The sequence below is a fragment of the Cygnus atratus genome, chromosome 5 (genome assembly GCF_013377495.2).
Source record: "Cygnus atratus isolate AKBS03 ecotype Queensland, Australia chromosome 5, CAtr_DNAZoo_HiC_assembly, whole genome shotgun sequence".
Taxonomy (NCBI): Eukaryota; Metazoa; Chordata; class Aves; order Anseriformes; family Anatidae; genus Cygnus; species Cygnus atratus.
In genome coordinates, this window is record NC_066366.1 from 63,036,460 (window position 1) to 63,059,250 (window position 22,791).

The following is a 22,791-nucleotide window of genomic DNA, read 5'->3' on the forward strand; positions in this document are numbered from 1 at the left end:
GCTGCAAACTCCCGTGGCATCAAGCTGGCATCACCATACCCCGGGGATACCAGCACCATTTTGTTGGAAGAAGTCGAAGCGCAGCTCGTTCCACACCACCGCTGCGTCTGTCTGAGCCCAACGCCTGTGTTTCCAAATGCGCCGGAGCTGTTAAAGGCTGGACGTCGCCGGCTTGTGCTGTGCCAGGTGCCGAGTGGTATCGCTGCCGCCTCGCACAGCTGCTCAGTCCGCTTCTGGAGCGTACCCAAAGCAAAACAGAGGCAGTGTGGTCTTTTACTACAGAGCGCCCAGCATTTTAATTATATTTAACTTCTTGGAGAGTGGTCCAATTTTGCTTTGCCTGCTTCTAATGCATTTATAATCTGCTATTCTTCCTTCAGAAATACAGGTATCCGGAGTGGGTGAGCTCACGGGCCCATGTAGCGTAAGCTTTCGCTTACAGAAGCAGTTACTTGGATGAAGGCGACCAGCAGGAGAGGTTGGGGCTGGAGGAGGTGGTATTGTGAGTAGGAAAGCTGAAAGATCGCGCTTTTGGGGTGGGGAGGTAGTGGACAGTGCGACACTTGGTGTGAGGGCAGGTTGGTAAGGGGTGCTTGCAATCGTGAGGACGCTTAATTTGACAAAACCTGTGAAGAAAAATAGCAACAGTGAGGTGGGAGCAGTGAGACCAGGGAGTTAAAGGTGTGATCGTGAAAGGCTGAGATGTGCAACAGTGAGTACAGAAGGCAAGGAGAGAGGGAGGGAGATGAAAGCATTAGGAATAGGCGTACAGGTTATTTGTTGACATGGTTGCTTGTAAATAGGACCATGCAGGGGAAAAGGGAACATACGCGGGGCAATTGGTTCTGGCGTTGGAACAGTCACTGAACATTCATGTGCTGCGTGCTGCCAAGCTCGTGCCGCTGTGGCAGCGCTTTGCCATCAGTTATATTTTGCATCAATCGAGAGATAATCAGTACCATCAGCCCTTAGCAGTTGGGAGCTAAGATGCCTGGCAATGAAATCTGCTGGTGGAAACATCATTGTTTCCAAATAGTTGTATCCCACTTGGAATCAAGTTTCTCAGCTTCAGGGTTTGGGAATTTAAATTCTTTCAGTCAGACTGCAGGTTTCCTTGAATCCCGAGAAGATAGGTATGGCTAAAACGGCTCAGATGCTTGAGTGCAATCTAAGTTATTCTTCTTAAAGACGTGAAACTTTTTAAAAGGATTGTTCACAGTTTTCAAAATGGTTGGTAAAGAGGAATGCAGGTCTGCAGGGTAGGGAAGAAAGCAGGACTTCTGTGTGTGTCAGAGCTATAGGATGGGATGCTACACTAATGCCTTGCGTCCTCTCCACCTCCCCCAAAATATTTTGGGGCTGTTGTTCAGTCATATTGTGTGTCAGGCTATCTAAATGGGAATTGGAAAACATCTCAGGAGCTAAACTTAATTAGGCTGGAGGGAAAAGACTGGCAACAAATTCCAGTCTTAAGAAAAACCTGTATATTGGGGATGCCACCTCTTCCATCAGCAGGGATTGAACCCTTATTAAGTTCAGAAAAGTGGCTCGGAGTGATCAAGAACTGGGTGGCACAGGGATGTGTGGAAATCAGCACAGAGGAGCTAACAACCTGTAAGTAGTGCCTGATGGCAGCTTGGCTGTGGAGTTTGTCTATTGGGATGAATGGTTTCTGCAAAGTAGCGATTCCCATGGTGCTTTCTGGCCTTGTTCTGGCACCCAAGTTGTTGAAATAAAAAATAATTAAAAAAAAAAAGAGAAATGGTCCCAGCTGTACCAGTAGCTGCTTCTGCTAACTGCGGTGTCCACCTGGTCTCATTGCTAATGGCATCTCACTTTGTCCTGGGCCGTGTCCGATTTAATTATTGTGATGAAAATCCCAGGTGTGCCAGGTACGTACAGGGAAGCCTCCAGGGGAGGCTGCCGGGGCCAGCTTGTGAACACCCATCGTGCCTCCTGCCAGGCAGCCTGGCGTGCCTGTTGAGCACATTTGGGCGGCCAGGAGTATACAGTACTGCCTGGCGGGCTGGCACCACAGAGGTCTGGTCTGTCTCTCTGTAATCACTTCTGTCCCACCCTTCGTGACACCGTCAGCATCTCCAAATGCCGTCAGTTTTCTCTTCCCAGTTGTGTGCAAGGCCTGGACGCTGCCTGCCTGTCCCTCCCTCTGTTCCCTATTGGTATCAGCCCTGTGATGCAGCTCTGAAGTAATGCAGAAGAAACCAATTTAACAATAGCTCTGAAATTCTCCCCTGAGGAGCCTCCTGGACAAAAAAGTGGATCTCAGCTGACCCAGGAGGAGATGTGAGGGGTGACCCTGGGTCTTTTTGACAGGATGGGCCCACTCAAAGCAGTCAGTGGAGCACATGAAAATAAGACCAGGAACAAACTTGCTTGCAAACCATCAAGGTCAGGCATGCTCAGAGGACCTAACAGTGCTGCATGATAGGCACTAGAGCCATCAGGTCCTTCCCGTGCTGCAGAGCGGGGTGTGTGGACCCAGACTGAGCATTTAAGAGAGCTTGGCAGGACATCCTGTACCAGGTGAGAACTGGTGTCTGCAAACGGTCCATTAACACTCGTGAATTACTCCGTCAGTTTTGTCAGTGATCTCCCGCTTAAATATGGATTTATCGTGAATTCACCAGGCCTTACCTTGCTTAGCTTCTGAAATCTGATCCGCTCGCAACACAAGAGGATGGGGCTGCAAGTTCCAGTAGTCGTCCTCCCCACCAGCTGTGCTGGCGGACAAGCGGCTCATTGTGCCGAGCAGAGCAGCCTTGACCACGGACCCTGATCGGGGGAGAATATTCCATTGTAACCCTCCATTGTGTCCTGTATGTCTCATTAGAGAGGTAAAAATTACATAATAGTAGCGCGCTGTAGTGAGTCACCGTGCTGCTGGTGTGATTTACAGCAGCTCCCTAAATTACGTTTTTGCTCAGCATGCCACATAACCCATAATTGCAAACATGTGAGTAGACAAAAAGTACATTTTTCCAATTCCACGTTATTTAGCATCAAGCGATCACTGATGACTAAAACAGATGAAAATCTCTTTGTGTGGATATATTGTCACCTTTGATCTAACTGCTCTTATCTTGCTGTCTCCTTGATGAAGTATTTTCTACAAATTCATCTTACTGTCTTCTTTATTTTCATGCTATCCAAGGATATTTAATTTTTGCCCTATTCCAGCATCTCTTGCCAAGATTAATACTCCAGCTGCCTGGAAACTCTGAATTCCATTGTTTTGAATTCATTCTTGTCATCTTTGAAGCACTATACATCTTCTCTCCTATCTTTGAGTCTGATCTTTCAGAATCTTTTTCTACGTATTTTGCCAGACTTTTCTCGTCGATACGTCTTTTCTTTCTTCCATCTGTTTGTTACTTTTCTGTCAGCCCTGTGCCCACATTCAGCCCATGCCCAAATCCCTCTTTTATTCCCTTTTTTGTAGGTTACCCCATTTCTTGCGTAGGTTCTCCGTTTATTAATTGCACGGAGGTCACCTTTTCTGTGTTCCTCTTCTGAAAGGTAGGATCAGCCTAAGTCACTCCTGATGGGTACTTGTTTGGTGGTTTTGTGGTTTTTTATTTTCCACTGGTGGGAAATTTCACAGCTTTCCATGCATTGAGTTCAGCGCTTCATCGTCACTTTGGTAGGAGAAGCTCTTCATCTGTACAGGGGTTGTAGGTTAAGGCAATTTAAGCCCATTTCTAATTGTCCCATTTTAGAACAACAGAATAGATTATTCCTGTTGTTTTTATTTTTCCACAGATATCTTTTGTGTGTGTGAAGGTTATCTCGTCTACCATCATTCTTTCTAGTCCAAATCACCGTATTTCCTTCATTTTCTCCCCTATTAGTTACAGTTTTTACAGCTGACATTCTTGTTGCTCCACGCTAGACAGTCCAATCCATGTGCTATCGAAGGGCAATTCAAGATGCTTCCTACATTTTTTTTGCTGTTTCAGGGATGCTTCTTGATCATGATGTTCATGTGGCAGTGTTTAGCTGTTCTGAAATGCTGCTTCTTACATACCAAAGATCCTTTGATTTGAAGATTTGGGATTCAATTCTCTGAACTCATGGACAGCTGGCAGTATTAGAGAAAGGTTGTAACTTCTTTGGTGTGGGGTGGGAGTTTTTTGCTTTCACACTTGCTCAGATTTGACTTTCTTAAAAAACTTCTCTAATTTTAAAATGCTCCTGTGAGTATTTACCAGTTTCCCTGTGGAAATTTGTCACAGAAATAGAAGGGATTAATCCACCTGGATCAAACTCACAATCCTTTTTTCATAGCAGTTGTTTATAGGCAGGGTGCTTGAGTTCAAGCAAAGCTATAGTTGAAAGGTAACCCATAAAGCACAGTGTGAAGCCTGTGCTAGATTTGCCTAGTTTGTGTTGTCTTTTCTTTTTTTCATTATTCCCAAAAAATAACTGCTCATGTTTCAAATGTCAAGAGTCTGTTTTAAACTCCTCTACTAATATTTTCCTTCCCCAGTGAAGTCTTTCTCCACACAACTCAACTTCAAGAAGCCCTTGAGGATTTACTGAAGTTAGTCAGGGTTGTGTTTGTGCAAAGGTAGTGAGGGAGGAACACATTTGTGTTTTGTGGTTATTTTCTTATGTAAAAATCCTAAAGGTTGCGATCACTTGAAAATCATTGTGGCAAACGGACACTTCTTTCACTACTAGATCTGTAAACATCTACGCACCAGCTGAGTGTGTGTAAGTAGACGCGATTTTTACTGTGATATCCAGTGCCATGGGGCAGGACGTCAGTCCTGGCTGGCTGTGGGTCCAGCCGGCACGGGTGGAAAGTCCGCCCAGAAGACCCTCAGGTGTGGTCTCCTTGGTGACTCCATTGCTCAGTGAAGTTGCTTGAAGCACAGCCCATAAAAACATGGATTTTTTAAAGAGGTTATTAAGAATATTAGCTACACTGTTACTTTTTAAATAAACACACCAGGGATCCAAACAGAATTTATAGCAGTACTTGAGACCTCTTGGACTTGTCAAAATCACGTAAATTAAGGGCAGCAGTATAGGGCTGTACTTCTGCTTCCACGTCCCTGGCTCGATATTAGGAGATAAGTTTCACTAATGAAACTTGAAACAAAAATAAACATGCAAAGCTCTTTTTTTATCATGAGAGGACATAGTAGTTGCCACATTTTCGGAAGCAGCATTTTATCTAAAACCCAAGACCTTTATCTAAATTGCAGTCTTTCGTGTCCTGCAAGCTGTTACAGGCGTTTTGTTCATGCCAAAGGAAGAACAAAGGTAATAACACCCGCTTGCATGACCGCGAGGCCGGCAGACGCCTGCGAGGGCCCGGTCGGCCGGTTCCTGCGGTGCTGTTCCCCAAAGGCAGGCTGCCAGGCTGTCAGTCTGTGCTGGCATTACATTATGGGACAGCAGGGAAGTGCTGCTCACAGGGAGGGAGAGCCTCTGGGCCCAGGCCACGGACACGTCCCTTGGCCTGCCCTGAGCCATGGGCCCACGGACTGAGCCCATGGGCCATGGGCTCTGCATCCCATGTGGAAATTCTGCCCATGGGATTTAATAAATGTACACCAGCATTTTTCCTAGGGCTCGATATTTTTCTTGCCTTCATTGCAGCTATAAAGCTATATCTTTTTGAGCTTATGATAGCTTTTAAGCTTTTACCCTTTTAAATTAACGTGTTAGCAACATGCTAGGCTATTGTGCTGTCCATAATGTGTTTTTAAGCACAGGGCTCTTTTTGCAAAGGCTGTGTAGAATGTGTAAATGTGCTTATGTAGCTGTCCTAATCAAAAACTGCTCTCACAACAAGGCAGCCGGTGTTGAGGGCTCTGTGCTTCTCTTCTGAGTCAGCGGTGGCTGAGTGGGCGTGCAGGCCGTATGCTGCCTCAGAGGCATTTTGAAATGAAAGATTCTTAATGGCGAGCCTACGGTGCGTGTTTTCTCTCAGTTTCAGCTGGGGGACTCTGGAGTTACATTGCCACAATATTTCAGTCTGTGGTTGGGACCCTTGTGCTGCAGACACCGTGTCCAGTGGAGCTGGGTGGCCCTGGGAGCCGTGAAGGGGCCGCTGCAGAGGCCTCAGTCGTGCTCCTCTGGGGGACCCTCTGGTGAATTCAGAGCACTCTGCTTGCTGAGCTCTTAGCTGATTGATCGGGATCAGGCTGCCAGGCCAGCCTTTCTCTGTTGGTCTTCAAGAAGTATTTGTGCCTCATGCAAAGCAGGTCATAAAGAATGGGATATGGAAGGCTGGTGTATGTAGAATAGCTGTTACTGAACAGGCTGATGTGCTAGAAAACCCTTGTGAAGGGCTTAGCAATTATCTCAGCCCATGGCTTGTTTTTATGAGTGTCGAACACACTTTCAGGTCTCTTTCAAAGTTCAGTTTTGTGTGATGTAACTGTGATTATTTCCTGTTTTTCAGGAGATGACTTTTCATTGATACAGCAAGAAATATATATGGTTAAAGAATGCAAACACTGCAACATAGTCGCCTATTTTGGGAGCTATCTCAGGTAAACCCCACTGTATTACCTACATTTCGTCTGGTTCTTTCCTGGGACAATCTCAGTCTGGCTTATTACTTATATCCTCTCTCATTGTTCTTCTCTATGCTGAATTCCCTTCAGTTCCCATCTGGCTTAAAAAAAAAAATGTAAAAAAGAAAAAAAGTGACTAATACTTTGTTTTCTCTGCTGGCCAAAAGGCTGGAATATTTTTATCACTAGGAACAGAAAGAAACTTTTCCCTTAGAGACTCTTGCAACATATCCAATCCTACTCTCTTGCTGGGCAGATTTTAAACATTTATCACTTCTACTATAAAGCAAGCTCACTGTTTATCTAGAGTAGAATTGCTTTTAGGTATTTAATTTAATGGCAGTATTGTGTGCTGTGCAAGGATAGCCAGTGAGTTGTAAGAGCAAAACACACTAAATCTGGGCTGCTGGTAATAACATTTTTCATAGCTCTGGTGCGACAGATGCGACGTACTGAGAGCAAGGTGATGCCAGCTGGCCACATCTTCAAGTGCACACGTTAAATGTTATACAGAAAGTTGGGGAATATTTTCCATTTCTGTGGAACAATGCCATTTATCAATTGGCTCTGTGGGAATATATATCACCACTTTGCCAATTTGGTCTTTTTCTACACAGCTTCATCTTTGGATTTCATGAAGGACTGCATTTTTTTAAGTAATTTGTACAGCCCAAGTGGACTTCAACTGGAAAATAGCTGGATTTCTAAATCCCCAACACTCCTTTTGGAGGCTGTGAGGAATTTTTTAGATACAATTAGGTAATTTCAATTTCAGATTGAAACTGTGAGTTTAGTATGCTTATCTAATGTACTCATGCTGTTAGAAGGTAAACCCTGGGTGTTTACACGTTCTTCCTTGCAGTTAAGAGGTCAGGGTTAAAGCAACATCTTTTAGATCTGGTAACAGTTAAAAGCTTGTCAGTGATTTTGGCATAAAATTTTCATTTTGATAGGTGAGAATTTATATTGAGATTTTTAATAACATGCGAAACGTGTAACTGCTAGTCATGTATCAGAGTGTATGTTTTTAACTAAGAGCGATCAAGGCCGATAGAAAACAATTTAAATAATCATTATTAACAGTGTTCTGCATACAGATCAATCAGCTTCTGATGTCTGTGTTTTTAACTTTTTTTTTGATAGCCGTGAAAAGCTGTGGATATGCATGGAGTACTGCGGTGGGGGATCCCTCCAAGATATTTACCATGGTACTTTGAAAATTACTTTACGTTTGTACCCTTTGAAAGGTTTATGCAAAGAGGAAAATTTGAAAGGAAACTAGCAGGGAATGGTTGGTACTAGCCAGCACTACATGTGTTTTTTCTTAAGAAATGAACAGTGTTTTTTAGCTACAGTCAACAGATTTTGTCGAGAGCACTTCTCAACATGGAAACAGTCACTTTGTGCTAATATCCTGCCATTCTAGGCCAGAACATGCTTTATCTTTTAATCATCACACTGTTCGTTTTCCTCTGTGATACTTAGGTAACAAGAGCTTGATTTATTCCAGTGGAGAGCTCTTTGGTAACTACAGTTGCTGTACATTGTGAGCTCGTCTGTGTCTTTAGTTGCCTTCTGTCAGCCCAGTGTCTTGAATGGCAGTATGCAGTAGTAGTTTATCTCCTCTCTCTGAAGGTACTGGAAAAAAAGACCTCTAAAAAGTTCGCAGCTAGAAATCATTCTATTTAGATGTGGAGACTCTGCATGCTATGAAGAAGCAGGTTTTACTGAGAAATCTCTAAATTTGATCTTCAAAGGATAAAAAAGACCTTTTATCTCTCCTCTTGTACAATACTGTACCACTCTTCTATTATTATTTTCACATCTCAGGTCTAACCTAGAGTTGTTGACTCTGTAGAAGGATTTACTGGAGTTGTTAAAAAAAAAAAAGCAGTCCAGAAACTTGCTTTGCCTTTAAATGAAAACGTGGGGGTTTTGAGTACCAAAGCTTTCCACCTTATTTTTCGGACAGCTTTAAAACAATTCTAAGTCCCATGGTCCCCTAGCATAAAACATTGCCGTTGCTAATATTAGAAAATTAGCAGAAGTCATTTTTATTGCTTTCTACGTTTCCCAGAGTACAGGATATTGTATTGCTGGGAAGTCACTTTTAAAATGATAATTAGATTTCTGTCAAACAAGTTTTCTTCTCGCTGTGGGTATTGTCTTCTGTTGCTGTGCTGTTTTTGTTTTTTTACAAAAAGGCTTTCTGTAAAACAAACAAACAAAACCCTCTTTTCAGCTGAATGTAAAATACAGTCCTTGTAAAAAAGGTCTTTAACTTTCACGGCAATAAATTCTTTTTGGCTGCTTCACAATATTATTTATGTGTTACAGGCTATAGACTTACATACTTTTTAATCTTTGTTTTCAGTAACAGGACCCCTGTCAGAGTTACAAATTGCATACGTATGCAGAGAAACTTTACAGGTACTGTACTTCTGCAGGTGTATGATGAAGTCTTGTGTGATAGTCTGTGTACAGAAAGTAAACATGGAAGATGAGTCATTGCAGAAAATGATTCAGTACCGTCACTTCCATTTGCAAGCATTGGGAATCCACTTGAGACCAATTGACCAGGGTTAATCTGTTAGTTTCTATATTGTATACATAAAAAAGAGCAAGAAATACCGTAATGTAATGCAAATATTTGCTTAGAATCGTTGTCAGAGCAGTGCTCCTCAAGACCAGGCTGGATAGGGCTTTGAGCAACCTGATTTAGTGGGAGGTATCCCTGCCCGTGGCAGGGGGGTTGGAACTACATCACCTTTAAAGTCCTTTCCAACCCAAACCATTCTATGATTCTTTTGCAATGTAATTTGCAAAGGAGCTTATTCAGGAGCAGATGTCTCTGTGGATCCCATTACAGGGCCGAAATACTAAAACTCAATCCTGTTCCTGTCTCTTTGGTGATCTTGTTGGTTTCAGTGAAACTATGGAAGACAGGTCTTTGCAGGTTGTGACCACAGTGCTGTCTAGGCTATTTTCATGCATTGTTCTAACACAGTGATTCAGTGCAGAAAGTGTTTAGGACAAAGTTCTGAATCTCGTTGCAGAAAGCAGCTAATACCTAGCAAGCAAGGGTAAGTCCCTGGGTAATTTAAAATAAAAATTAAAAAAAGGCACATTTTAAACTGCCTGCTTGATCTGTGGCATTAAATTATAATCGTTTGTAGAGGAAAAATATTACAATCAAATGACTAAAACGGTTTCATTTTCTGATTGCTGATAATTGTAGAAATTTAAGATAAGGTGATGCAGGCAGCATGTTTCTTAAAGGAACTTTTTATTCCCTGCTGCATCTATGAATAATTGCATAAGAGAATCACGAAGATGCACACCTTTCCCTGAAGCGGTGGCTGAACTCGTCACTGCCAGAGGCGGGGGTGTAGACCCATGGACAAATCTGCTTGGGAGTTCTGTTCCTGATCTCCTGTTGCTGCAGGAACTGGTATTGCTGGAAGGGCAGCTCAAAAACTAAACACCCATTTGTTGAAACCTTCAGGACTTCAAAAATATAGCTAATTTTAGTAAAGGAAAATGGTGATTTATCTTGAGGCTTGTTTTGAAAACACACATATCCATATGTAAAATGCTAGACCATGACTGGTTTAAACAAGTCTTCACGTGTGTTGGCTAGGGCTGGGAGAGATGAGGAACAGAATCCAGCATACCTCTTAGCTGCAAATCTCAAATTTTTGAACTTTCAAATAAGGTACATTGAGTAATTCAAATTTGTTAAATAAGACTGGCTTTGCAATATGTTAACGAATGGCAGAAATGATGAAGTGTTACATCTCTTTTATTTCCAGGGTCTTGCTTATTTGCATATGAAGGGCAAAATGCATAGAGATATAAAGGTAACTTGGAACTTTAAGAAATTTATCTTGAACTTCCTAGTGCAGAAAAATATTTCTGATGAAATATTTCAATTTTCTATTTGTTATGTTTTAGGGTGCAAATATTCTACTAACAGACCATGGAGATGTCAAATTAGGTAAGTTGCTTGAATTTATTAGTAAGACAGAAAGCAAATAGGAGTTTTTTGATTATTGACCATTGATTTAGCAAGTTGTCTTTTATCACTCCTACAAGGCAGAAACACACAAAAAAAACCCATAAAGTAGAGACCCTACCTCCTGATGAGAATATTCGGCTTTTATAAGGCCTTGTCTTTGTGTTGCGCAGCACATGTTCGGCCAAGATTGAGCTTGCAATAAATGATAACGCAGTAGTTGACAACAAAGTGTGGATCCATAGGTGTATGTATGAGATGAGAAGTTTTGCATTCTGTCAAGAAGTAACAGACAATTGTTTTTTAAAACCAACAGGCCTTGAAGCCTCCCAGGTTTCCCTGGAATTTGTCAGGCTGGGGCTACCTGGATATCGATGTGTTTGTTCCTAGCCAGAATGACAGTTCTCCTGTAGTGAGATAGCTTCTCCTGAGCCTGGCAGCCTGTGGCAACACAGGGTCCATTGCTGGCTGCGCCTCCGATGTGTGATATTGGGCATTTCCATGCATGTGGAGACAAGGAAACTCTCCTCCTTTGCAAGCACTCTGGGACCCACAGATGAACACTCAGAAGAGATCTGTATTGCTGGCTTTCTCCAGTGATGTTTTGTGTTCAGGGGAGCTCAGGCAGGCTGAATCTTTCGTCTGAGCACACTGCCTTCTAAAACCCCATCTGCCTGTCTGCTGCCTCTCTTTAGAGCAGCCTACGTGCACAAGCAGACATCCTGGGAGACAGCATGAGATATTCATCATCTTACTGTGTCTGGTGTTGAAACTGGGGTAGCTGCGATTAGCTGCGTTGCTACTCCTCAGAAAAGCTGTGTGGTTCAGCGTGCTTACTCCCCTGTGCTGGCATAGGAGTGCTACGCTAGGAAAGTACAGCTTTTTTTAAAGAATAAGGGAAAAAAAAAAAGAGTAAAACCTTGAAACTGATAGGAGCTTCCAATAACTCCATTAAACTTGGGTCACACACTGATACCTTCCTTTTGCCTGCTAAGCTAGTTAGATTTGTCCACAATTATCCTCCAGCTATCGTACTACAAATACAATAAAAACAAAACGGGACTTAAATGATATTTGGCTCTGCAAGACCACCTGATTATCTGCAGCTCTCAGAGTAAGGGATAATTGTCCCCTAGACAGAATCTCCAGAAATAAGAACAGATGGACCCCACAGTTCCTCTGTAAGTAACACAGAAATAGAACTGTTTCCAAAGCATGATGCTATTTTTCCTCTAGAATATTAAACTGAATACCCACTAAATTTTGTGAGGTTGCTTGGTTGCTGTTTTGTGAGATGGGAAAAATAGCTAGGAGAGGAACAGGATCATGAGTGAGCTGTACATAGAAACGAATCTTCTTAATTTGAAATCACGTCAGTGTAGAAATTAGCTGATCTCATTATTAGTCTTTAACTGTTGCAGCTTAATGAATTTTTAATTTGCATTAATTTGCATTAGTGCTTTTTCGTAATATGATACTTACTAGAGTGGAATTGGAGTGTTAAAATCTAAATTTCTAAATATATGATTTCATTTTCCAGCTGACTTCGGTGTAGCAGCAAAAATAACAGCCACCATTGCAAAGAGGAAATCGTTTATTGGTACCCCTTACTGGTAATAAACTACTTCCATTTCTATGACTGCATGCAAAGCTAAGTTTGTATTTACAAATCATGCCAAGAATTCTAAAATACGCATACTGAAGTATGTGTATATAAATACAGAAGTATATGCATGTATTTTAAAATATGTATAGCAAATGCATACTTTCCCTTTCTTCCAAGTAAAATGCCGAAGAGTAGAAGTCTGGGAACAACTGACTAGCTGGTCCGTTGCTGTAACATAATCTACCTGGTGTTTGAGGCCTCAGATTTCTCTCAACTTTATTAATGCAAAACATTCTCCCCTTTTTTCCAGATATGCAATGGTCATTTAGTTTCTCACCAGCTTCTTATTCTTCTAGTGAATAAACTAAATGATGTCTTTCAGATTTCTGCTGTGCAGAAGAAATTGCAAAGAAAAAGATTTTTATCTTTTAATCATCTCTAGTACCTAATTTCTGTGCAAGACAGCTTTTAATATGCTAACTTATCAGTGTAAATCTTGAGCTGGATGAATACGCAAATGTAACTGCTCTTGAATTCTGGCTTACTGTGATGCAGTTAGGATGCCTTTCTCCAGGGCGATATTCTTAGTATAGACTGACTGTGCTCATCCAGCTTAATTCAGACAATGGCTTCTAATTGTTTGCTGCCCTCCTTATCCTAGTGCAGCATGAGGACTCAGGGCAGGAAGATTATCTGGTCATTAAAGCATCTCACCAGGAATCATGAGACTCTGGTTCTATTCCTAGCTTTGCTGGCAAGTTCGCAACCTTAGGCAGAACACGCAACCCCTGTGTTTCTTTTCTCCCCTGATGCTGGGGAGGCGACAGCAGGCTTCTGCCTTCCTTGTGTTCTTTGTGGGGTTTTCTGCACTAGCGTTACATAAAGTGCTGCGTGACTCCTGCATGCAGGCAGTGATTCAGATTTGGTTCTCTTCTGTATGCGCTGACTGAATGATGCCTTTGCTTTTAAAGGATGGCCCCAGAAGTTGCGGCAGTGGAAAAGAATGGTGGATACAACCAGCTCTGCGATATCTGGGCGGTCGGCATAACAGCCATTGAGCTTGCGGAACTTCAGCCACCCATGTTCGATCTGCACCCCATGAGGTCTGCTGGCAGCGGAGCTTGCTTACCTTCCACATCCTCTTCAGTCCTAGCAGGGGCTGTTACGATACACTTCAGCCTTCTTCATAGCTCAGACTTAGAAACCCACACTAGTATTCCTTCATCAATTGCTTTCTGCATGAGCTATGTGTGGTTTTAAGATATCAGTCTGAAGCCAAAGACTTAAATTTAGAATTGAAATTGTAAACTGTAATCTTGTAATTTAACAAAAGAAATTCATAGTGTCAGTAACAATGTGATTAAGAACAGGTAGAGTAAATCGCTAAAGAAACCCATAGCCTTAGGTTTGACAAGATTATGCATGGCATTAAAAAGATTTTATTTAAGGATAAGAAAATGAACAACTTTATCACATCTGTCCTCTAACACAGTATAGACTATAAACCAGTTTCACCAGAATGATTCTTACCATGAATTATAAATTTAAAGTGTTCAGATGTTGGAATGAAATATATATATATATATATATATATATATATATAAATATAGATATATAATTTATTTATTTTTTACCGTATGATGACATTATTCTTCCTTTACCTTTAGGGCCTTGTTTTTAATGTCAAAAAGTAACTTTCAACCACCAAAGCTAAAGGAAAAAGCAAAATGGTAGGTTAAACCCTTTCCTTTGTTCAATATTTTGCAGATAATATAAGAAAATGATTTGTCATTATTGAAGATGGAGCACTGCGAAAAATAGTGTGGGCTAGTTTTAAACTCAGTAACTCAGAGAGGTGATTTCACCCAGAAGTTGTTTCACTGAGAAACAGCCAGTTGTTTGTTGCAATGTGAAAACAAATGAGAGAGAACTGAGGTCCAGCAGCAGGTATTTGCTGACATGACAGAAAACCAGCAGTATGGGACGGGACAGTCTTACTTTGTAAATTGCCCCCTACCAGTGATCAACATGGATGTGAAATCTCCCTTCTTGGGTCCTCTTGTCTGTCTTAGGAAGAAAAGCTATTTTTATCCTTTCCCTTTAATTCCTATTTGTAAGGTATTTGCCACTGTTAATGGGACAGGTAATTGTTTAATCCTTTCTTGAAGTATGTGCCTCTGCCAATTTACATTCTGCAATAATTCCTTCAACTTGTGATACTTTCCTAGTGCCTGCAGGATTTTGTGTCATACTTAATAACATTTTATTTTCATATTAATTTTCGTGTTTTATTATCAAAACAATTCTGGATTTTTTGCTTGCAATTTTGCTATAAAATCTTTTTACCTTGGGGTATTCAGATAGACAGGTGTGTGCTAGAGGAAGGGAGAAAACGCTTCTAAATGTTTGTCTCCTGAATCGAAACTGCTCGCTGTAACCGCAGCCAATCAACGTGCATTACTTCTCCGATGTCCTTTTCGTAGATGTTAAAACTAGAAGAGGAAATGTGTTTTTTAACGTGATTTGAAATCAAGTGTGCTTGGACTAATGTTGCCCACAGAAGTTATACTGACACAAATGCAACTGGAAAAAAAATGCTTGAAAAATTGTAGGTCCAGTCATAACACCGAATCGTACTTCAAATTTAAAGATTATATGATGTAACCACCTAAATTGTTCTGGAAATAGCAACAAAATATGTTAAAGAATAAGTTGAGTCTTTGTCTAGAACTTTGTATTTTATTTTCCTGCCTGTAGCTAAGAACAGTGAAATTGATAGGTTTGCTTGGATTTTGAGGGTTTGCTAGGTACCTAATTCACAATTTTTACTTTTGCTTCCTAATTCTGTACCAGTTGAAACTGGAAAAAGTTTAAATAGCAACATATGTGCTTAGTTTCTTTTCTGTATCCTACCAAAACATTTTTCATGCAAGTCCATTAATCAGATGTGTTTTTTTCCCTATTTTGTTAATTTGGTAACATAATTATTCAAACCTGAGATACGTTGAGGTATTTGGACAGCATTCTAACTTAGTGCATCCTTTTGTAATCTGTCTAGTTTCTGTGTTAAAATCAAAATCATCTTCCTGAAAAATTAAATATAAAACCTCATTTTCCTTTAAGGTCATCAACATTCCATAATTTTGTCAAAATTGCACTTACAAAAAACCCAAAGAAGAGACCAACAGCAGACAGACTTCTTTCTGTAAGTGACTTGGAACGTTTTGTGATGTTAGTAAATGATCTCTTGCTTCAAAGTGAGCAACAAATCAATGGAAAATCGAACTGGAACAATTTTCTTTCTCTCCCACAATATGGGTGGTGAAATCTGAATGAACAAGACAATGGTTAACTAGGAGAAGTGGCAAGACTTTATTCAGGGTCAGGATTTTTATATGATTTTTGGTAGGGAAAATTACAGAAAATTGCCTTATGTTCTTCAGCCTGCCCTTTCCACAAGTGGATGTCGCAGCCTCTTAGGTATAGCTGCGTAGATGTTGACCCTTCCTGTCACACAGACAGAAAACTGATCTATATAGCTAGCATTTGTTCATGTATCGTCTTACTAAATTTGACCAAACTACTTTTGTGAAAAATGAAGTTAGTGTGTAATTGTTTGTTTGACTCAGAGTTTAATTTCCAACTGTCAAAAGTGTGCCATTTCCATGCTTACAGAGGGGATAGTCACTATGGAGTCATTAAAGAAATACTCGAGCCCCCAAATGAGGCAAAATTCAGTGAAGTTGTATATCGGGTATTTATTATTGGAAGTTGCATATCAGCTGCATATTATAACTTGTTCTTTTTTATGATTTTAGCATAGCTTTGTAGGTCAGCCTGGTCTTTCAAGGTCTTTAGCAGTTGAGCTGTTGGACAAAGTTAATAATCCTGACAACCACACACACTACAATGAAGTTGATGATGATGATTTTGAGGTGAGATTATCTTTTATTTTCTCCCTTTAGGTAAACCCAGCATTTGGATATCTTGCTTTGCTTTCATCATGTAAGACTCCAGCTTGACAGGGGCACTGCCCCAACATTTTTAGAGTTCCTGTAAGCTACTGTGCTGGAGGAACCAGGAAAGCTTGTCAGAGCTTGTCACACTTTTGCTGTGGAGTGTATATGAAGTTCCTGTGTGCGGTTTGTGCAGGGTCTTGGCATGGACAAAGACAGTGTGTGGCTCTGCAACAGCTATTCTTTCTCTTTGTTGGTTTGATTCTTGATTGAGATCCAACAGAAATGCACATAATTTTTCAAATTTTTTTCTGTTTACAACTCTTGCAGCCTCACTCTGTTATTCGCCATACAATTCGTTCTACGAACAGGAACGTTAGGGCAGAAAGAACAGCATCAGAGATAAACTGTAAGTTCCAGATATAATTTGCCCGTATGATGGTGTTGATTTGTTTCTAACAAGAGAGGATGTTGTAGTCATTCTTCAGTTGTGTACCCTAGAAATTCTCTCCTGCTGTTGGCACATTTGAGAAATGAAACCTGAAGAAACAATGCACAGACATGAATCTTCAATGATATTTTCATAGAATTGTAGAATGGTTTGGGTTGGAAGGGACCTTACAGCCCATCTAATTCCAGCTCCCTGCCATGGGCAGGGACATCTCCTGCCAGCCCAGGCTGCCCCCAGCCACATCCAGCCTGGCCTTGGGCGCTGCCAGGGACTGGGCAGCCACAGCTCCTCTGGGCAGCCTAGGCCAGTGCCATTTTTCCAAAAACAAAACTAAAACTTGCCTATTATTCTGCTGTTTCATTTCATCTCATTGCTGCATAGTAAAGTTCAGGCAGAAACTTTTTATGACCGGTGTAGTCCTTCAGTTCTGTGATCTTGTCAGACTTTAAGCGTTACTTAAAACATCAAAAACACTAACTGGAAGTACATAAAAATTAAGAGTGACTTGATAATTAGGAGGGCATCTTTTCACGTGAATACGTTGGCTTTCATTCTGTGATGAGAAACCTGTAAAAAAGGTAGCATTTTGTGTTTGTCTTTACACTGTTTCAAGTTCACAAGTTAAACCTTTTCTTGACCATGTTGGAGCACTTTTAATTTTAATAGCTGTCCTCACAAGGGTGTCTGTCAACTTAGTGCATTTTCTTTTCATAAAACCTTTTCTTTACTTTTAAAACAATGTTAATGCTCTACTCAGTTGGATCTAAGTTGAAATTTTGAGGGCAGAAACTGCCTTTCTTCAGGTTTGGACAAACGCCTGTTGTAATATAAATACTAGCCGCTCCTCTGAGTCACGTAGGTCTCGCTTTTAGGAAGCTTACTGTTAAAAGCCCCTTTTTTTCTTTCATGTGCATTTAAAAATAACATGTGGTTACACAATTACATTTTAGTGTGCTTTCATATTATGACTTGCTATTTACTTTTCGTCTGTTTCTTGTGGGTTTCAAATTCGTGAATTTAAGCATTTAGACGATAATGATATTTATAGTGGTAGTCATTTTATAGGCAAATTAAGTGTTGTGTACGTTATTTTGTTGTGCTACAGCATGTGCTTCCCTGTAGTAAGCATCGAAAGGACATTAGCGTAATGTTGTGTGTATTAAAGTTGACAATGTACTGTTTTGTAGTTGATAAGCTCCAGTTTGAGCCCCCTCTACGGAAAGAAACTGAAGCTCGGGATGAAATGGTAAGGACAAGTTTGTTTTTTCCTTCCTTTACTAAAATCATAGCACCTTCATTGTTTTGTGGTTCAACTCTAAGTAATTTGTGTCTGAAGTACAAAGTCATGAGAAGGCTGCTCTTGGTCCCTGGACAATCGAAACATTTTGAAGAAAATGAATTGCCCTCTATGCTTTGTGCAGAGAGTCATGCTCAGATGAAATAAACAAGTGCCAATTAATTTGATAATGTGGAGAGGCTGTTCTGCATTTGAGTCCCTGATCTCACCATCATCAGCGTTTATTTGCTGCTTGTTTCTTGGAGCCCAGCCAACTTGCATGCGGACTTTTTGCCCCCTGTGAGCTGCTGCTGTTTATTCCAGTTCTCAGCAGTTTGCTTCAGATCAGCTAATTAACGTTCTTTTGGGTTAGTATGTGACTGTTTAAAAGGGCTCCATTTTTTAATAAGTGTTGTGAATAGCAACAGCTGCCATTAATTTTGATTTGGAGAAACCAGTGCTCAGTGTTCCAGAAAAATCCCATTCCTATTTTTTTAAAGCTGTACTCGAGTTCACCAGGTGGATACAAGTTCATCTTATTTGCATGTGACTTCAGAGACTTGTACATGTTGTTACTGATGAGGTCCCCTTGGTACGGTGACAGGAATGCCCCCAGCCTTTCCTGACAGTATTTCATACGAGTTTGGAGGTGGCTGCACTATGTTCTCTTGTTGGAAGAGTGTCTTGGAAGTGCCCCGAGTGGAAAATCCTTACTGAGTTTTCACCATAAGTTTTTGCTTTCATGTTATTTAACGTTACTTGATACTGGCATTATACCATTTCCAGATGCTGCTTTTCAGTCTGAACCTAAGAAGAAAATATCTTTTCAATAATTGTTTTGTAACTATATTGTGAAACATTACCTCACTTTGGAATTTTAGTTATTGCTAATGGGTCATTCTGCGGAGCTTGGGAATCTCCCAGGCTTCTTCACATGCTGTGGATTCAGTTTGATAGGAAAAAAAAATGAAAATCTCTTCATCCTCAGGTGGTGGCAGCTGGCAATGACTTTGCTTCACATTGGAATCCTTTTGTTGAAGGTGGAAGCAGCAGGTAAGTATAGAGTTTTAAAACATCTTGTATTTCTGTGAGTTAATATGAAAATATAGTCTGAAAGAAATAAATTGAGGTGGAAAATCAAACCTTAAGCCCAAATTTATGTTAATATTTATAAAATCAAAGGAGATTTTACCCAGTTTTCAGTCATCCTTCTACTGTTGGTTGGTCATTGTCTTGGAGAATGGATTTTAATCTCTTTTAATAATGAACAGTAGTTTATTTTAAATTTATTGTAGCTCCCAGTTGCAGATGGAAAGCAAAGCATACACGTGTATGTCTGCCATGCTGAAATAACATTGCCAAAGCCAATTTTCTGAAGCGAGATCAGAAACCTTGCAAGGGCTGAGTTCAGGATCCTGCGCTACCCTTGCACGTCTCTTGTGAGCCACTTCTGTAGTTGTGACATCCTGTGGCAAATATTTTCGCAGTGCTGAAGGGCAGGTCTTTGCCAGTAAGTGAGGAGAAACCAGTTCTGAAGATTTAGTGGTGTGACTGCGCGGCTGCTGCTGTGGGTGTCTGCTTAGCACAATCTATAATAACAGTCATATAGTGTTAAGGGATGCAGTGTTCTAGGCAAAGATATGCTGTAACTGATTTCCTCCGGGCTAAAGCAGGCCTGAAGTAAGGGGGCACAACTGTGTCCAAGTTAGGACTGAATTTAACATGTATGTGGCTTCCTTTTGCTGCAAACTACCAGATTCTGCCTTTAAAGGCAACCTTTGAATTTGTGTTGAGTGATATGAATGTTTAGTAATAGCGGTGCACATATGTAGGGAAAGATGGTATTTCAGTTCAAATAATTGAGGCTCAAAGAGCCTCTTTCCCATCTTTATTTGGAACTGAGCAGCACACAGTAAATTTCTTTGGCTTTTTTGCAGATAAAGTCTTGCATAACCTGTCAGCTGACACTCCAGCCCCCTGGAAGGCTGACCTTGTCACGTAGATTGCTGGTGCTTGGGTCTTTTTAAGTTCAACCCATTTTTCTGTTCTCACTGTCATCGTAGTAAAAGTTCAGGGTGGCTTTCTAGACCCTGCCTTTCTCTGTCCAGTAATGACAGTGGCTTCTTTCCTTCCTTTATTCATGTTCTTTGCTTGTGTGACCCTGATGAACTAAAAGATTGCAAGCCTTTCTCATGAGTGGTGAGTTTTCTGCAGACAGCTGGAATCTGCAGGGTCGAAGAGCAGGGAGGGAGGAGGAAAGCTCTGATTTCTCATCTTCATATCCTCCCTGCAAAGTGACTTACTGACTTGGTTCTGTTTCTCTGCCATTATTAAGATTGTCCATACCAGACTATATTGCAGAAGGAACGTAGCTGTAGCAAGCGTTGCTAGGGCTATAAGTTTGTAAATAGATACAGATTCAGTACACAATCCCTCTGATTGAAAGGAGAATAGTCATAAAACTTCTGGATGGTCAGTCTGTGCCGCTTACTTGGAATCCACTTCCAGTTTAAAAAGATAAACAGGAAATGCATAGCTCCTCTGTCCCCAGCAATTCAGAATAACACCAGGGATGTAAAGAGAGGATGCGTGCTGGGGGAAGACAGACAGACGGACTTGCTTTTCATGTCCCTTGGCTTTTATCAGAGTAATGGCGATTGTTATGTTTGACTTGGGAATTATTTCAGTGGAAAGAGGCATATCAGAAATTGTACCTGAAGATTGAACGTACTTGTTGGCTCTTCTCATCCTTATTGTAGCATTTTAAATGACTTTCTGTATAGATTTTCTGTATTATAGAGGTGTTTTTTTCCTGATGGGTGGGCTTTGTATTTATTTTTTTTTTTACTAGCTCCTGGTGACAACTGCTTTTCCTTCAAAACAAACAAATTGTAGGGAAATCGTGTAGCAATCCATATGTGGTTGGATTAGTTTTTGGGTAATATGTTTTGAATTTCCCATTAGTTACCCCTGTAGCCATTCCTCACTGGGTGACGTGTGCTGTGGGACCCGGAAGGATGTGTGTGGTGGTGGGATTTGGGAGTGTCTGCACTGTAGGCTGACTCGTCTGCACAGTCTTGGGTTGCACCAGGCTTCTGCAGCCTGAAGCCTGCCTCTGCTGGAGCACCGAGACAGCCAGCTTGCGAGCTGCTGCTTCCATTGCAGAGCTGCTGACTGCAGAAGCCTGGACTTCGCGGTATCACAACAGCATACTAAGGAATGCATTTGGATGTGTAATGATCAATTATTTTTTTTCTTCTTTTAGAATGACATTTTCGGTGCTTCTCTGATCCTCTAGTCACAATTTCTTTTTTTACCTTTTGCTGGCTTTGAAAGAAAAGCTCCCACTGTTATGGGAAACAGTCTGTGTCTTGAGCATACAACACTCAAGGAAGCAATTTTCCACTATTTCTTCTTTGTAAAGGTTTTTCTCCTTTTGCAATTTCCTTAGTTTTCCTTTTTTTGTTGTTTCTATTATTAGGCATTTCAGCAATATTTAAAATACCATGTAGGAAGAGGAAAGATTAGTTGATGGTATCTTGTGTGGAAGAGAGCTGAAATGGTTCTTGGGGGTGGGCGGTGAGGGAGGGAGGGAAAGGAAGTGACTGTGCTGAATTGAAAAGGGCTTAATGCAGTGAGAGAGGAGCACTGTGCTTTGTAAAGGGCTGGAGATGCTCTTTACAAAACTGAATGGTATTGTCACCGATCGGTTCGGTTGCACGTGTCAACCTTAGAGCAGAGCTCCTAATGTTATAAACATTTCACCTAGGGGACTGCTTACAAAATTTGGCGATGGGAGTGAAGATGTTGAAGAGTGAGTGAACCTCCTTCGTGTACAGTTGCATTTACTCCGTGTGGCTCTCGCTAAGCAGGCAGTGTTCTGGCAAAATCTCATCCCCTAAAATGCTGCAGGCAGCTTTGCCACTCATAGAAGCGAGGGCTGGGTGCTCTCAAAGATCTAACGCACGCTTGACTGTTTATCTGATCGTCTGGAGAATGTACGCAAAGCAATGCTTTCTTCCTTTGCTCTCCTTCCTGAGGTTATTTTAGGATGTGTGGAAGTGCCTAATACTTGAAAGTAGACTTTGTGTTGACTAGTCTGCCAGGCCTCATAGTGGCAATGGGCATGCAAATATTCCTGCAGAGCTCTGGGAGGGTTTGTGCAACTCCTGTTACCCAGACGTTTGAGTGACCCAGAACCGCACTGAAAACAGCAAGCTGCGCTGAATGGCTGTGAACCCTTGTGTTGGTTGGCCCAAAGTTCAGGTGCAGTTGGGGTTGCTGTTAGTAGATGTCCAATGAACTTGTTTTGTCACTTTGGAAAAACTGGGGGAGAACGTTGCTCTGTGATTTACTGGCTGATCCAGAAATGCAGCATTTTCACTGTCAGGAAGAATTTTTGAGAAAAAACAAGTGCAAAAGTAAAATCCAAGCAGTGGAAGGGGGGTGCCTTCAGAGAACTAGTCCTTTAACATATGTGCTTTGAAAATTTCAATACCCTTCATCACAGAACGCTCTCTAATGTCTACGTTTATGAAAGAACATGAGTTTATCAAAAACAACACTTCTAACAAGATTAACATGCTTTTTTATTTTTCCACCCTTGGACTTCTAGTTTAACACTGTTCATGCAAAGCTGTGATCAGTCTTTTCTACGCGTCTGGCTTGTATCATTTATAGTCTTTGTTCTCAAGCAAGTCAATTTATATTGTTGATTTAACTAAGACAACTTCTACACCTTTTCATTTCAGATCAACACTAAAGCGAGCAGGGCCACCTCCTCTACCTCCTAAGGTAAGTGACTGTGGTTTTAGGCAGCAAAACCCCACTCGTGCAGCCTCTGCCGTGCTTATGTTGGATGCTGTCAGTAGGTTATAAATTCTCTTAAATACCATTTGCTAGCTGACTTCATGTATTTTATGCTGACTTGCAGTCT

General features: G+C 41.1%; 1 protein-coding gene across 4 annotated transcripts in view; it reads left to right on the plus strand.

Annotated features, from left to right (window-relative positions):
• MAP4K5 (mitogen-activated protein kinase kinase kinase kinase 5) overlaps nt 1-22,791 on the plus strand; it is a 70,464-nt gene that overhangs the window by 28,481 nt on the left and 19,192 nt on the right. For 2 of the 4 annotated variants that reach the window (XM_050711002.1, XM_035551268.2), the window contains exons 3-17: nt 6,437-6,527; nt 7,695-7,759; nt 8,926-8,981; nt 10,364-10,411; nt 10,506-10,548; nt 12,107-12,179; nt 13,144-13,275; nt 13,840-13,902; nt 15,296-15,377; nt 15,991-16,107; nt 16,459-16,537; nt 17,767-17,825; nt 18,844-18,908; nt 21,625-21,669; nt 22,607-22,649. In XM_050711002.1, coding sequence (XP_050566959.1) covers nt 6,437-6,527; nt 7,695-7,759; nt 8,926-8,981; nt 10,364-10,411; nt 10,506-10,548; nt 12,107-12,179; nt 13,144-13,275; nt 13,840-13,902; nt 15,296-15,377; nt 15,991-16,107; nt 16,459-16,537; nt 17,767-17,825; nt 18,844-18,908; nt 21,625-21,669; nt 22,607-22,649 — 1,061 coding nt within the window. The remainder of the gene's footprint in view (nt 1-6,436; nt 6,528-7,694; nt 7,760-8,925; nt 8,982-10,363; nt 10,412-10,505; nt 10,549-12,106; nt 12,180-13,143; nt 13,276-13,839; nt 13,903-15,295; nt 15,378-15,990; nt 16,108-16,458; nt 16,538-17,766; nt 17,826-18,843; nt 18,909-21,624; nt 21,670-22,606; nt 22,650-22,791) is intronic. The other 2 variants (XM_050711001.1, XM_050711003.1) reach the window with 1 other exon arrangement.